This window comes from Rhinolophus sinicus, linkage group LG11 (assembly GCF_036562045.2).
Source record: "Rhinolophus sinicus isolate RSC01 linkage group LG11, ASM3656204v1, whole genome shotgun sequence".
Classification (NCBI taxonomy): domain Eukaryota; kingdom Metazoa; phylum Chordata; class Mammalia; order Chiroptera; family Rhinolophidae; genus Rhinolophus; species Rhinolophus sinicus.
The window spans coordinates 31,612,489-31,628,969 of NC_133760.1; the positions used below are offsets into that span (position 1 = coordinate 31,612,489).

General features: G+C 42.6%; 1 protein-coding gene across 1 annotated transcript; it reads left to right on the forward strand.

The window, feature by feature from the left end:
* Nucleotides 1-4,274: 4,274 nt before the first annotated feature.
* On the forward strand, nucleotides 4,275-13,511 carry NQO1 (NAD(P)H quinone dehydrogenase 1). Its single transcript, XM_019757021.2, has 6 exons — nucleotides 4,275-4,576; nucleotides 9,590-9,754; nucleotides 9,864-9,994; nucleotides 10,418-10,531; nucleotides 11,545-11,646; nucleotides 12,547-13,511. The coding sequence occupies exons 1-6, from the start codon at nucleotides 4,570-4,572 to the stop codon at nucleotides 12,850-12,852; spliced, it is 825 nt and encodes a 274-aa protein (XP_019612580.1). The 5' UTR covers nucleotides 4,275-4,569; the 3' UTR covers nucleotides 12,853-13,511.
* The last annotated feature ends 2,970 nt before the right edge of the window (nucleotides 13,512-16,481 follow it).

Consider the following 16,481-nt stretch of genomic DNA (forward strand, 5'->3'; position numbering starts at 1 on the left):
CTACCCCAGGAACACCGCAAATCAGAAACTCCCTGATTATAGTAACGTCAGCCAGGTGATGGCCACACACGAGACCAATGATCCACATATCCCCAAGCCATTTACTTAACTCTATTCCTCCAGACAACCCATCTATTTCACTTACATGCAAAGAAGCAAAACTCATACTAGAAAGGTGTAAATATTGTTAAAAAGCAAACTGTGGGGAGTTTTGTTTATCCATATGCCAAACCTGGGCTTGCCTTACCACCAAAGGACACAGGCAAATTCAAGTCCTCGGGCCCATGTGAGACACACATAAGAGAACAACTCAGAAAAAGGTAAATTTTGTTTTATAAGGGCATAAAATGGGGACCTTTTATACCTTAAATTCTGTGATCTGCCACCAAACCTCGTTCTGCTGTATCAGATAAAAATCTCTTCGTAACAAACGCATGCCATTTCAAGAGCAATTTCCGTTTAACCAGAGCGGTCTAAGCCCCGCAAAGGATGACCTACTTGACACAATAGCTAACATGACAGAATTCCAGCAGAACACACAGGCACGCAGGAAGTCCAACATAACGGCCTGTGTCCAGGGCCACAGTGATCGTGGCAGTGAGACAGGAGGACAGGACAGGATGGGGTTTACAGTAGAAGAAACATTTCTCCTCCAATACCCACGGACCTGTTCCCTCCAGGGATACTTGGCAGGTAGTTATGGGAACCAAGGAGGACAACAGATGCCCGGTCCCCAGACAGGCCCTAGCATGACTCTGATCTATTGTGCTTAGTCCATCATCCACAGCCCAGAGAAAAGCAAGGGGGCTTTGGGGACTTCTCGTACAAAAAAAGCAGCCACATGTGTGGATGTGGTGCCGTAACAGGTGACTAATGAGGCTGTTTGTGTTCTTTCACTGGGAGGAGGGGACGGTACTCCTGAGGCTTCTCCTATCCGTTTTTTTTTTTTTTTTTTAAATTTATTGGGGTGACAATTGTTAGTAAAATTACATAGATTTCAGGTGTACAATTCTGTATTACATCATCTATAAATCCCATTGTGTGTTCACCACCCAGAGTCAGTTCTCCTTCCATCACCATATATTTGATCCTACCCGCACTTTCTGTTTCTAGATAATGAAGGATATCCACAGAGCTTCCTACAGCTCCACGGTGCTGGCCTGCTCCCTGGGGACTTGGAAGAGGCCTTGAGGACGCTGTTTTCAGTCGACACACAAAGCCTGGCACATACATACTCCTGGGACAGAGGCCTGCTCAGAGAAGAGCATGGGAATTGCACAATCTTAAACTGACAGCAAATTAAAGCTGGAGGAACCGCTAAGACAATGCAGTCTAAACCCATAGTTTTAAAGATGAGGCAACCAAGGCTCAGAGAGAAGAGCATTAGCAACTGACGTGGAGCTAGGCTCCATAATTCTGATAGCAAATAGGGGCTGAGGGCTGGCGCTGGAGTGCGAGGGTCTCCATCTGGACTACATCATTGACTAACTATAAAGCTGTGGACAGGTCACAGTTTCCTTATCTGTAAAATGATAATTTCATTCCTTACCTCACACGGTACACAAAAATTACTTCAAAGCAGATCGTAGACCTAAATATAAGACCTAAAACTATAAAATCCTCAGAAGAAACAAAAGCTATAAATCTTCATGACTTTGGATTAGGCAATAATTTCTTAGATATGACACCAGAAGCACAGGCAATAAAATGTTTGGGAAGTTAGACTTCATCAAAATTTAACACTTAGATGATTTCAAAGGCACCATTGAGAAAGTGAAAAGACAACCCAAAGAATGGGAGAAAATATTTGCAAATCATATATCTGATAAGGAACTTATATAAAGAACTCTTACAACCCAATAATAAAAAGACAACCCGATTTAAAAATGTGCGAAGGATTTGAATAAACACTTCTCCAAAGAAGATACATAAATGGCCAACAATTACATGAAAACTTGTACAATATCACTAGTCATTAGGGAAATACAATTCAAAACCACAATAAGATACCACTTCGCACACACTAGGATGGCTGTAATAAATAAGACAGACAATAACAAGAGTTGGTGAGGAGAAATTATAACCTTCATACATTGCTCATAGGAATGTAAAATGGTGCAGCTGCCTTGGAAAACAGTTTGGCAGTTTCTCAAATGTTAAACATTTGAGAAATTCTATTCCTAGGTACATGCCCAAGAGGAATGAAAATACAGGTCCACACAAAAACGTGTATACATATCTTCATAGTAGCATTATTCATAATATCCCAAAGTAGAAACAACCCAAATATCCATAATCTGATGAGTGGATAAATAAAATGTGGTTTATCTATACAATGGAATATTATTTGGTCATAAAAAGGAACAAAGTACTTATACTTGCTGCAACACGGATGAACCTTGAAAACATGATGCTAAGTGAAAGAAGACAGTCACAAAAGACCACATAATATGTGATACCACTTATACGAGATGCCCAGAATGGGTAAATCCATAGAGACAGAAAGTAGATGTGTGGTTCCCTAAGGCCAAAGGGGTCCTGGCAGGGACACGGGAAAGGCAGGGAGAATGAAAAGCCAGTTACCTTTTAAAAGTGACTCCTTCGATGGAGTCATTCTTTGACTTATTTAATTCTGATTGCTTTGGGTCTTGAGGAGCATGGTTCCGGAGTATACTCCAGACACTGGGAATTATCCTGCTTATAATAATCATAGTAGTTTCCCTGGTTCTCTGCATTCTCTCAAAAGCTTTAAATGCATATTTGCAGCCAGTAATCACCAAGCAAATGATCTGCCTAAGACTAGAACATGGGAAAAGGATCAAAGAGAATGCCTGACTTAAAGAATGTGAACACATGTTGTGACCTGTGAAGATCACAGACGTGATCTTCACAGGTCCCAGGTTCTCAAAGCAAAAACTTTGAGAACACCAGATCATAGCTGGGAGGAGTGCTAAAGCCTTTCTTTGTTTGTTTGTTGTTGTTTTTAAATCACATGTCTCAGGCTGAGAGTCTGATCAAAAGGGGGGTGATTGTTAAAAACAAGACAGCAGGCCCAAAACGGAGTCGCTTACGCGAAGCCCCACAGCACCAAATTGAGATGTAATGACAGTTTCTGGTCCCGGAAGCGGAATGTTAAACCAGCCAGTCAGGAATCACCCAATTAGCACTAATTAGGTAATCTGCCTGATAGACCCCTGTCATGCCCTAATGGAAAGTGACCTTACAATAATCAACCAGCTTTTTTGTCTAGTATAACTTCCTTGTCCCCCGGCAGTGCATCAGAGCTCCTTTCCACCTGCTATTATAGATTGGATGCTGCTCGATTCATGAATTGTTGAATAAAGCGAATAAGATCTTTAAAATTTACTCAATTGAATTTTGTTTTGTAATAAATAAATAATCAGTATTAACTGATTTCTTTTGCTTTAGATTCAATATAGCTTGACTTGGCACTGTTACCCATCCTGTCTTTATTTAACATTTTTATATTTTGTCTATCTGACTTCTGTCCTGCAAATTGATTTTTAAAAACATTACATTAAAGTGTTATTTACCCAGATTACTGAGTTTTCTGGCACTCCCTTAAATTTTGTCCCCCAAGTAACTCAACCTAAGGACCTTGTGCATTTCCCACCTCCATTCCCTCTGAAATTTCTTAATTATCATTGGTAACTTTTCTGATGGTTACTCTTTGAAGTTCTTTTTCCTCACCTTCTGACAGTATGTCTCCTCTCTGTTCTGTAGGATGAAGACTTTACTATAACTTTTACTTTGTAGAGATTTAACTTTTTACTCTTCTGTTCAGTTGCCCTAAGTAGGACTTTGTGTGAAGCCACTAAACTTTAATGTGTTTTGGCTCTTTAAATGCTTTCCCGTTACTGCGATCTCTCCTCCACTAACCCTGGACCAGCCTTGGACTAGCTCGTGGGGGGTAAAACCAATTAGTTCCCAGATTATGGGACACACACACGCCCTCCACAAAACACACTTTTCCTGGGAACAAGTCTGCCACGTCGTCTCTCTCGACTTGTTCGCCTCGGCCCTCAAGATCTAAATCCAGAGTCACAATGACTCAGCGAATCTAAGCATAAAGGACTGCAGCCCTCTGCACACCCCTCTTTTTCCCCCATCCCGCGCGGAGGCAATTTCCCGGGGCTGGGAGCTCCGGGCTCCATCAGAAACTTCCTCCTTGTGCTCTCAGGTGGTTTCAGTACAGTGTCCAGATGGGCATGCCTCTCATCCCAGTCCCCCCACCCCACCCCCGATCCCTGAGATGCCCTCTCACCCTCACAGGAAACCTGTATTCCAAGTCTGGGGTGTACCCATTCCACGCCCCAGACAACCCTTCCTTCTTGGAACTGCCGCCACAGCGAGCTCCGCCCTGTGCCCCAGGGCTCGGGTGGCCGGCTCCGCCTTTGCTGGCCACCAGGCTCCTGTGGGCCGGGAGGGGCCAGGCCAGGTATAAAGCCGCCAGAGCTCAGCAGGCAGCACCGCAAGGCTCCCAAAACCTCGGCCCCGCCACAGTTGCCGGACCACAGCAATCCAGCCAATCAGCGCACCGCGGGACCCATGGCTGGTGAGTGCCTCTGCTGGGGCTTGCAGCGCACGCAAGCCTGGAAGGGCTCGGCCGTTTTCTTCCTTGACTCAAAACGGGAAAAGTGAAGGCATTAGGGTCTCAGGATGAGTCCTGATGAGGCCTCAGGACAGGGGAGCTCCTGTTTCTACCCCACCCCGACAAATTCGGGTGGATGTTTAGGACAGACTTGACCTTGGAAGCTAAAGACTCCCTGCAGAACAGATCGGAAACTGGCGTCAAAGGCCACATCTGGCCCACTGTACTGATGTGGCCCACTGTCCCACGCCTTATAGTATTTAAATCATTTTGGAATAAGTTGCCAATATTTTTAATTAATGTAAGTGATTTCACTTAGAAATGTGGATTCCCAGCTTCTGCAGTAAAACAATGATCTGGACGGATGGAGCTGGCGAAGCTGCTGCTTCCACTAGTTGTTGGACAGTCTAGACCCAGACCCAGGCTGCCTGCCCAGGAGACCTTTACGATTGTAGCCCTTGGATTGGGGACACCTGATCTGGTTATTGGGTCCACTTCGAGGGACAGAGCCTCCCCTCTCCGCCATCAACCTGGTGGGACCATAGATGTCACCACAACTTTATCTGATGCATGAATGGCCTCTAACACACCTGGAGAGGCCGAGAGCCCTGTTTCCCAGAGAGCCTCACTCTGAGTGAGATTGGACAGCGCTATCATTTAGAAAGCTGTTTCCTCAATGAGGGCAGAATTCAACCCTTTTGTAATTTCCTTCCCTCTGCACCTAGTTCTGCCTTCTGAAAAGACACAGCTACAAAATGTTCAGTATTTATGTGTAACTTAGATCAAATAAAGGAGGGGCATTGAGGGAAAGTGGGAAGATTTGGGACTTCTATAAATAGTATTACCTGTACCCAGCTAACCAAATCTTAGGTTAACTGAAGCATCCAAAGCATTTGTTTGCAACTAACAGATGTATCTGTCACGCACATTCCTTGAGGAATCTGGTGAGCCCAGAGAGCAGAAGCAGGATGTAGGGAATGGATTCGAGGGCCTGCCCTTATATATTAAACAGGTTTTCCTTGGTTGCTTATTCTTCCTGACAAAACAATCATGTGGGTAATATACATTTTACTGTTAAAGATATGTAGACACACTTTACATCAAAGCGATGTACCACAATCCCTTTTTTTCTCTGCCAGCTTTATCTTTTTTTGTCGTTATGTTGTTCTATGTTGGTCATCAATGAAACTGCAGGTTGACAGAGTAGAGTTTAATCTGGAAGATGAGTGAAAACTCCTGGTTTCAGACTGGCCTGAGAATTGTAAGAATGTCAGCACAGCAGAGGAGGACATAGGTCAGCTCCCAAGGGACAGTCAGGATGCTTCAGCCACCAGAGTGTACTTTCCGCGAAGAGAAAGCTTTGTGTCTGGCATAGCCCAAAGGCCCAGAGCAGGGCCTGTGCATAGTACGTGTTCAATAAACACCATGGCAGAGAGGCTGGGAGGATGGACTAGAGAGAACATGTGCACTTCAAAGGGAGAAAGAAAAGTTGGCTGGTGTGGACTTGGAGTGGAAATAGAAAACACAGAATGGTGGGGAAGGAATGAGGGCTTTCAGGACTGAGATCTGAAAGTGAACCAGTGCCGAGAGACAAACGTTAACAAAATGTACTCACGTATTGGATACGGTCACTTCTAGCAGATAAGTAAATGACACGCATGAGATGCAGAAAAGAATCTTAAGCTATAGGTACTGATAATCGCATTTGTCTTTCAAGACTCAGTTCCAGTGGCAGCTCCTTCAGAAGGTTTTTCCTCATTGGCCAGCCCTAAAGTAAACAGTTTTCCTCTGCGGGACTTTGTCCCTTGCCTCTCCTTCCTATCAGGCTAATGCCATTAGTTATTTGTGTATGTGTCTACCCCCTCTTTTCAGGTAAATTCTGAGAAAGTTTAACTTGTCATGTAGCTCATTAAGTGGCACAAAGGGAAATTGAACCCTTCAAGTCTGAAAAACTCAGGTTTGTCCATGAAAAAATGACCCAGAAATAAGTGACTCAGGGTATTATTAGGTTGGGTAATAAATCTGATTTATCCCTTACCTCTGGCAAATAAGCGTGCCTGTCAGGTAATTGCAAGTGAATGCTCTGTTAATTGCCTAGTCATAACCATTGACCATTTTTATACTGGGTTGTTTTTAGGAATTAATATATTCTGGATATTAGACTTTGTTAGTTGTATTTCTTGCAAATATATTCTTTCTGTTTGTGTCTCGTCTTTGTTTTTTTCTTCTCTCTCTCTCTCTCTCTCTCTCCCCCCCACCCCCCTTTAAGGTAACAGGCATGCCTATAGCTAGTAGATGGTGAGCTCCTCGAAAGCAAGGCATAGCTATCAGAACTTTCTCATTTTCTGGGAAGCACCTTTATGTTTTACTGCTTAGGAAATGCTTGTTAATATTGGTGAGAAGTAAATGATAACAAGTAAGCCAAGAGAATAAAAATTGATAAAGCATATTCAGCAAACATTGATATAACTAATGCGAGAGTAGATCACAAAGCAAATGCATGTCAGAGCTTACTGTACTCACCTTTCTTCCAGTAGTGTTAAGTCCTTGAGTTGCTAAGAAAGGCGGTGGGCATTTGTTGAGACAGCCTCAGGAATTCCTTTCCCTCTTCCCAGGCCTTTGTGAAGCAGATACATCGCTTCTCTAGTATTGAAATCCTCATCAAACTTACATTCCACCAAATCAGTTTATAGAGTCAGAAACACTAGGACCAAGCTTGGAAATCCTCTCTTTTGGTGTGTAGGGAGGGGCCTGAAGCTTGCACCTGGCTGAATTTAACCTACTAGGAGCTGCCTCTGCCAGGTGTGGTTAAGGCAGGCAGAGAAATGAAAGCACACTTACCGTGTTTACCCAAAAATAAGACCTAACCGGAAAATAAGCCCTAGCATGATTTTTCAGGATGACATCCCCTGAACATAAGCCCTAATGCGTCTTTTGGAGCAAAAATTAATATAGGACCTGGTATTATTTTCGGGGAAACACGGTAAATGTGCCTTTCTGCATTAATTTTCTTCAGACAAGACAAAAAAGTTGCAGGTGCTTTCTCTCCCAGCTCAACCCAGTCACCCCTGTTAAAAGTTAGCAGCAATGCAGGAAACAGTGGCACCAATTATTAGGAGAAATGGTGGTGGTTAGTTTGCTGTCTCTGGCACTCCTTCCACATTGTGGCATGGACTTACCTACATCTGTATACCTTTGTTATTCCAGCTTCACCACTTACTATGTAAACTTAGGTAGTAACTTGCTTAACTTTTCTGTGCCTCAGTTTTCTCATCCATAATACGGGGATATTAATTGCATCTGCCTCATAGAGTTGCCATGACAATTGAAAAGGAATACAAAGCACTTAGAGCGCTGCCTAGCACATGCTGAGCACCCATTAAATGCTGTTATTGAGAAAGTAAAGTATGCTTATTCTAACAACTTTATTAATAGCGAGGAGGTCCAAGAAAAAGTTCATCTTTCCTGCCTCTACCCTCTTGCCATCTCTGACTTATCTAAGAAAACTATTAATAGTTTCATATGATCATTCCACATGTTTTTCCCCCTTATGAATATACTGCAAATCTACCTACATGTATGTACTTTCTTTGTTTTTTATAAAAATGGAGTCACATTCACTTCATTTTATCTTATAACAATATATCATAGATATCTTTCTGGGTCACTGTGAATAGTTAACTCATTGTTAACAGCATAATATTCTGTAGTATGTACATATCGTAATTTATTCAAATACCCCCCATAAATAGACAATTGGCTTGTATCTAATTTTTGCCAGTGAAAAGAATGGTACATTACACATCCTTGCTCATACGTCCTTGTATCCCGATGCTTTTAGTCTACAGAACAGATTCCCCCAGATTGGACAGCTAGAGCAAAGATTTATGTGCCTGTAAAATTTTAAGAGATTCAGCCTGATTATTTTCCCCAAAGTTGAGGCAATTTATATTCCCACTGGCAATGATGTGTCAGTTTTCCTGCAATCTTGGTAGCACTTGATGTCTTAAATTGTTTTCCAATCTGATAGGTAAATAATATCTCATTTTAATTTGCTTTCTTATGACAGGCCAGGTGGGGCACCTTCTCACTTTTTGTCATTTGCATTTTCTCCTCCGTGAAGAGTGTGTCCATATCCTTGACTTGTTTTTCTGTTGCATCATCTGTCTTCTAATTATTTGTAGGCATTCTTTGGGATTTTAACTCTTTGTGGTAAGAGGTGGGGATAACGTCTCCTGGCTGGTTGTCTTTTGTCTCTGTTTATGTTGCCTTTTAGTAAATACAAATTTTTTATTTTTATGTGGCTTTATCTGTCAAGCTTTTCCTTCATGATTTCTGAATCTCTAGTCTTTCTTTAAAAGTGTTCTTTATCCTGAGGTTATACAAATTCTCCCTTTCCTCCCATACTATCCTAATAGTTTAATTTTTTAAAAATTTAGATCTTTAATCTGCTAGTAAACTATTGCTATATGTGGTGTGTTAGTGGATAGTTAAAAACAAAAACTTTTGATTACAATAGACACGTGGAAAAATGTACAAGTTCTAAGTAAATTTTCACAAGTTAAGCACACACTTATGTGATCAACACCCAGATCAAGACAGAGAACATTACCAGCACCCCAAAAGGGGGGCACCCCTCCTGTGCCCTACCCTGCCCCGACAAGGGTAACCACTATACTGACTTCTAACACCTTATGTTAATTTTCTAAGGGGATAATTTTATTTTCGTGCAGGTGGCTGATTAAGTATGCCAAAACCATTGATTAAATTAGCCACTGTTTCCCCACTGAGTTAAAATGCCTCCTTTGGTACTTTTAAGAATAAATATCTATTTCCGGCTGCAATGGCTGGGTTGCATAACCTGATGTCTAACAAAGCCACCTCTTCCCTTGTAGATCCCACTTGAACTCCCCCGTAGCTGAAGCTTTGCTGGTTGGTAACTGATTTTCTCCATGTGCTTTGTGTGTGTCTAAATAGCCAGAAAAGCGCTGATTGTACTGGCTCATGAAGAGAGGACGTCCTTTAACTATGCCATGAAGGAGGCTGCTGTAGAAGCTTTGAAGGGGAAAGGATGGGAGGTCACTGTGTCGGACCTGTACGCCATGAACTTCAATCCTGTCATCTCCAGAAAGGACATCACAGGTAGGAGCAGCTCCCCCCTTTAATTAGGTCTTTGCCGAACTTCTCGCCTGTGGGTTCTCTGGTCCTGCCTTGGCCCCATGGCCTCAGCCTCTCTTTTTCCTCTCTGCAGGTAAACCAAAGGACCCTGAGAACTTTAAGTATCCTGCCGAGTCCGTTCTAGCTTATAAAGACGGCCGTCTGAGCCTAGATATTGTGGCTGAACAAAAGAAGCTGGAAGCTGCAGACCTTGTGATTTTTCAGGTGTGGCAGGACATCAGAAGGGGTGTTGGGAAATTTGAATTCTTATTGTCCTGGACCTGTCAGCTAATTAGCTATGTCTGTGAGCTTAGAAAATCACTTACCCCCTTTACTGCATTCTCTATAAACAAAGGTAGTTACTTCAAAGGTGCAGCGTGACATAATATAATAATACAATATAATATTATAAAATAAAATAATATAATACTGGGTCTTATATTAATTTTTGCTCCAAAAGACGCATTAGAGCTGACGGTCCGGCTAGGTCTTATTTTCAGGGAAACAGCGTAACTCCTCCAGAAGCAATGACAAAAGCCTGAAGAAAGGTTTGCCCCTTGGGAAGGTCATGGGCAGCAGCTCAGACCCTCAGCCTTCTCCTGTGCGGGGGCTGTTCCTGATCTGACCCCATTGTCATCTGTCCCACAGTTCCCACTGCAGTGGTTTGGAACCCCTGCTATCCTCAAAGGCTGGTTTGAGCGAGTGCTTACCGGGGAGTTTGCTTATACGTATGCTGCCATGTATGACAAGGGACCTTTCCGGGTAGGTGGACGGTTCTGCTTTTTCTAGCTGGGTTCTGGGTGGATTCTGTCTGAGGCAGAGTTTTGAGCACAATTAGATACTAAGATCAGGCTCCAGGTCCCTTTGGGAGAGATGCATAATAAAGTTTAAATAGTTATTTTGACATGTCGTTTAGGATTTGCTTTAAAATACTCCAGGAAAAAAAGGGGGCAAGGGGATTAGATAAAACTAGAATGGCAAAATACTGAGAGTTGAAGCTGGGTGGTGGATGCCTCATGATATAGGTGACTCTGGCACAACATAGGTTTGAACTGCATGGGTCCACTTATATGTGGCTATTTTCAATAAATACTGTAAGTGTATTTTCTTAACGTTTTCTCTTCTCTAGCTTACTTTATTATAAGAACATAGTACATAATACATATAACATACAAAATATGTGTTAATTGACTGTTTATGTTATCAGTAAGTCGTCTAGTCAACAGTAGGCTGTTAGCAGTTCAATTCTGGGGAATCAAAATTTATACGTGGATTTTCAACTATGCGTGGGGGGGAGGGTGCCCCTAACCCCTGCATTGTTCAAGGGTCAACTGTACCATTTTCTCTTCATGTTTGAAATTTTCCATCGTAAAAAGAAACAGTTTGTCTTCATTTCCAGGGACCCAAATACTACACAAGAAACATTCTGAGACCTTCTAGATTACATGCCTAAACACATGCCTAGCACTATGGGGAGACAGAATAAAACAATAAACAATAACTCTACCTAGGCATCAGCAGTCAACCCTGGTTTTGCATTTCCATGACAACCTTCACCTGGTTTACCATGCCCAAGAGTGTGGAATCCTTGGCTGGCCCTGCTTACCTGTCTGTTGTACCATCTTCCAGGCTGGTACTTCTGCAGAGTCATCCTGTGTGGCCAATATGTGAAGTAGCAGAAACAGATGGGTGGAGTGTGTGCTCTTTTCCCTGGGGCTGTGTCATTAGCTTCCTGCTACCACAGAGCGTGGAGGGTAATGACTTTTCTTTTACAGAATAAGAAGGCAGTACTCTCCGTCACCACTGGTGGCAGCGGCTCCATGTACTCTCTGCAGGGTATCCACGGGGACATGAATATCATTCTCTGGCCAATTCAGGTACCTCATTTTCAATGAACTTCCTGGGGGATTAATGAGTTGAGTTTTCGGTGGGGTCCCAAATCCTCGAGATAGCAACTGAAAACAGACCTGAGGTGAAAGCCTAGTAATGACTCAGAACTACAGAGAGCTTCCTTTTACGACTTACCTGTGTTCTCAGGCCCCTGTGCTTACAGAATAAGCCGTGTGTACGTGTCCACACGCCACTCTCTCCTGACCAAGGACTGGGGCAGGTATCCCCTAGATATGTGTAGCTACGTGGTCTGATTCTTTCTAGATAACTGACATCTCTGTCCAATCCTGTCATTCTCCAAGTTGCTGCTACAGCCTCACAGATATTAGTTCCCCCAAATTTAGGAAATGATTTAGTTCAGCTAATAAAACTGAAGTCTGACGTATGCTTTTTGGTGGTCGCTGGACTTTCAAGATAATCTTTTCTAAGGAAGAGGGTTGGAGAGAGAACAAATGAGGTCGCCACTTATAATACTGGAGAATTAATATGAATATTGGAGAATAAACAATAAGACTCATCTAGTTATATAGGGAGGCAGAGAAATGCACATCTGCTTGCCTTGGTAAGAGAGCCAGCTGCCAAGAAGCTGAAACTCTCCCCTAGGTAATAACTCCTGGCACCTTTGGCAGAGGATGCCTGACTGGCTGGCATAGTTTCAAGGTTTTATTTATACGAAGAACAGAACTGAATAGGCTAAGCTAGGTAACAACCAGGTCTGGAGAGCAAAGGTGAGAGAGTACAGCTCTGAGCTGATTCTCCAGAGTGCCTCAGACCTCTGTATCAGTGCCTTACTGTGAAGCCCCAAAGAACTGCTGTTGTTTGCAGATGGTACAAGCTGTACAGGGTTTGCCCTGTGACTCACCTGTGTCCTTTGTGTGTATCCCCAGAGTGGAACTCTGCATTTCTGTGGCTTCCAAGTCTTGGAACCTCAACTGACATATAGTGTTGGGCACATTCCCGCGGATGCCCGAATTCAGATCCTGGAAGGATGGAAGAAACGCCTGGAGAATATCTGGGATGAGACTCCACTCTATTTTGTTCCAAGTAGTTTCTTTGACCTAAACTTCCAGGCTGGATTCTTAATGAAAAAGGAGGTGCAGGAAGAGCAGAAAAACAAGAAATCTGGCCTCTCTGTGGGCCATCACTTGGGCAAGCCCATCCCGGCTGACAACCAGATCAAAGCCAGAGAATAAGAGTCACAAGACTTGATTTCCTTCTAAAATGTAGCTAAATCTAGGTTTATTTTTCAGGCTTCCATGATTTGCTTTAGTTTTTAAGATTTGTGTTTTTCTTTTTCCATGAAGAATGAATAGGAGAAAGAATAGACTGCAGTCATACATTTTTGGAGTTTTATTAAACATAACTGAGTTTTACAATTGCTATCATGGCAAAATCTGATTCAGCTCAAGAGCCATGTAAGATGTAAAGCAGGGAAAGGTATAGAAAGAAGCCAGGCAATATTCTCCAAAGTCCTCTACGTAACGTAATTCCTCCTTTTAGGGATACATTTTTAGGGCTAAATCTGGCTGGAAAGCATCCAACTCTTTCTTCAATGATCTATTTTTCTTTTAACTACTTCTCTGTGGTTTATGGCAGAAGAGAATTGCCCAGAGGATAAAATGACTGAGCTTGTCTGACCTAAGGGACTTGTGTTGTAGTTAGTAATCTGTGCTTATGATATATGTTGGTTTTAATTACTATACAGTGACTAATACGCCTAATATGAGTGTTACTTTTTCAACTTTGTTGTTTGTATACAGTACACACATACCTTGAAATGAAAAGCTAATAAAAGTCTTTACCTCAATCTTCTAATTTAAAGTCTGCAGAAATAAAACAACACATCTATATACATCTGCTACAGTGAATGAATTCAAGAAAGGAAATAGGGCTGGCCCGGTGGCTCAGGTGGTTGGAGCGCCGTGCTTCTAACACCAAGGTTGCCGGTTCGAGTCCCACATGGGCCAATGAGCTGTGCCCTCTACAGCTAATATTGTGAATAACAGCTCTCCCTGGAGCTGGGCTGCCGTGAGCAGCCGGAGGTTGGCATGAGCTGCCGCGGGCTACCGTGTGCCTCACGGTCGGCAGCCAGCAAGAACTGCCATGAGCCACTGCAGCCGACCGACGACCAACAACCGACTGCCTCAGCTGGGGGAGCGCAAGGCTCATACCAGCGTGGGCCAGGGAGCTGTGTCCTACACAACTAGACTGAGAAACAACGGCTTGAACCAAAGTGGGGGCGAAGGGGGGAGGCAGAAACAGGAGGGGGGAAAACAAAACAGAACAAAAAAATGTTGCTTTTTTAAAAAAAGAAATAGTATCCTCAATACTTAAAAACAGCCTTCCATGCAGGTTTTTTCTGTATCATTACTAAACCGACAACTTTCCTTTTAAAGATGTTTTGGTCCCATGGTCCCTTTTGGGATAAAACTGTAAGCCTAGAGTTTCATTCACTTTGGTAAACAATTCTGGCATGATATTCTAACTTCCCATTTAAACTGCTGAAGTGCAGCTCCACCCACTGTTGGTATAACTCAAGAATATGATGAAATCTGCCCTCTTGTGGTGCACTGGAAGAAAACACAAGAAATGATGCAAAGCAAGGTTGCCTGAAACGGAATAGCTTTGTACCTGCCAAGGAAATGATGGCGTCAGGCCGGAGAACCTCATGTGCTAGATGCCCACCGGCACTGGGTATTATTTCCCTCTGCAATAACCACAATGACAGATGGCTTAGTGCTTCAGTTTGGAAATATTTTCTTTTGCCTTCATCCTTACTGCAATTTTGTGTAAATTTCTGAAAGTTCCAAATGAAATAAAACCCGTTTCTACCAAATAGACCCACACTCATTGGTTTCAGTGAAGCTGGTGAAAGAGGCATTCAGAGAAAAGTGGAATCTACTGGGGAAACAGGGTGAGAGGATTCAGTAATAAATTATGGCCAGAAGCTTATAAGGGGACTTGGCTTCAGAGTATGCCCAACAGGTCTGCCTCATACTGAATGGTAATGGAACAACTGATGAAGATCCTCTCAGGGAACTTAAAGGACATTTAAAGAGATCCAAGAGAGTGGTGTAGACATCAAGAAAAACAGAATGCAGTAAACAAATGCCAAGGGCAGTATTTATTCTGATTTGCCTGATTTGTTCAGATTTATCCAATCAATGGACTAGGAATACAGCAATGAACAAAATTAAGTTCCTGCCCTCATGGAGTTTGCATCCTAGAGAAGAACAAGATGAACAAATAATGTCAAGTGGTGATCAATGCTAGGAAGAGAAAGCTGACTAGGAGGGTGAGCGATGGGCTACAAAGAGTCTTGTTTTATAGACAGTGATCAAGAAAAACCCCTCTGATAAGACTGCATTTGAGTAAAGACCTAACAAAGTGACAGAATGAGACATGTAGATATCTGAAGGAAGAGCACTCCAGGCAGGAGTTACGTGAGTACCAACCTCTGAGGCAAGAGCGTGCTCAGTATGTTTGAGGAAGAGAAAGAAGTTACTAAAGCAGAGAAAGGAAGAGAGGGAGAGGTCACATAGCTGGGATCAGATCACATAGGGCCTTAGAAGCACAGTAAGGATGTAAAGATAGGAAGTCACTGCAGGGTTTGGAGTAGTGGTGTAACATAATCTGACATATTTAATTCTGCCTGGTATGTGAGGAATCAAGTATAAGGGACAATGATGGAAGCAGGGAGAATCGTTGGGAAGCTGCTGTGACAATCTAGGCAACACATGTTTTGCGATCAGGGTGATAGCAATAGATGTGTTGAGAAGTTGTTGGGATTCTAGATATATTTCAAAGATCAGAACAGCAGGATTTGATGATGGATTGAATCTAGGTCAGATTTTAAAAACCTTAAAAGGTATTTTGGCTCATGCAATTGTAAGAGTAGACATTCCGTTTGCTAAGTTGAGGAAGAATCTGGAAAGAGTATTGGGAGCAGGTGTAGGTGTTTGGAAGGGTGGAATCAAAATTTACTTCAGACATGCTATGTTTGAGACGTCCATTAAGACAACCAAGTGAAGCTGTCACGTGGGCAGCGGGATCACAGGAACCTGGAGTCAGGGAGAAAGTATGGCTAGGGATATACACATTTGGGAATCTTCCACATGTGGATAATACAGAGGGTGCCCAAAAAATGTATACACATTTTAAGGGAAAAACTATTAAAATTGTAATAACATATACTGATAACAAAAAATGAAAATACAAGCCATGTGTATACATTTTTTTTGACACCCCCGGTATATAAAGCAACGAGATCGGACAAGAACACCTAGGAATTAAGTTATGATAGAGAATAGATCTGATGATCGGGATCTAGGGCTCTCCAATCATAGGAGGTCAAGAAGGAAAGAAGGAGAAAGAGTGGCCAGTGAAGCAGGAAGGCTGATGTCCTGAAAGCCAAGTGAAGAAAGTATTTCAAGGAAGGAGTGATCAAATGTGGCAAATACTGCTGATCTGCCACAGAAGAAAGGCCTGAGAATTGACCTCTGGATGTAGCCATGTGGAGGCCACTGGTGGTTTTGACAACAACTATTTCAGTAGAGTGGTGTGATGAAAGTTTAATTGCAATGGGTTTGACAGGAGAGCTGTGGAAATAGTGTGTAGGGGCGTATGGTCAAAGAAAGTTATTTATTTGATTTTTTAAAGAGTAAGGGACATTTATATGCCAGCGGGGAGGACTCTTAGAGAGAAAAGGTGATGATGTTGGAGAAAGGAGATAATTAAAGGAATACGTCTTTGAAAAGACAAAAGGATATGGGATCTTGTACACGAGAGACAGAAGAGCAGAGTAGTATCAGGACTAGTAATA

Excerpts from the sequence above, each read along its gene's own strand:
- NQO1 (XM_019757021.2), top strand. Across the intron at positions 9,755-9,863 it reads CTCCAGAAAGGACATCACAG|GTAAACCAAAGGACCCTGAG; the intron begins GTAGGAGCAGCT and ends TCCTCTCTGCAG. Across the intron at positions 10,532-11,544 it reads ATGACAAGGGACCTTTCCGG|AATAAGAAGGCAGTACTCTC; the intron begins GTAGGTGGACGG and ends TTTCTTTTACAG.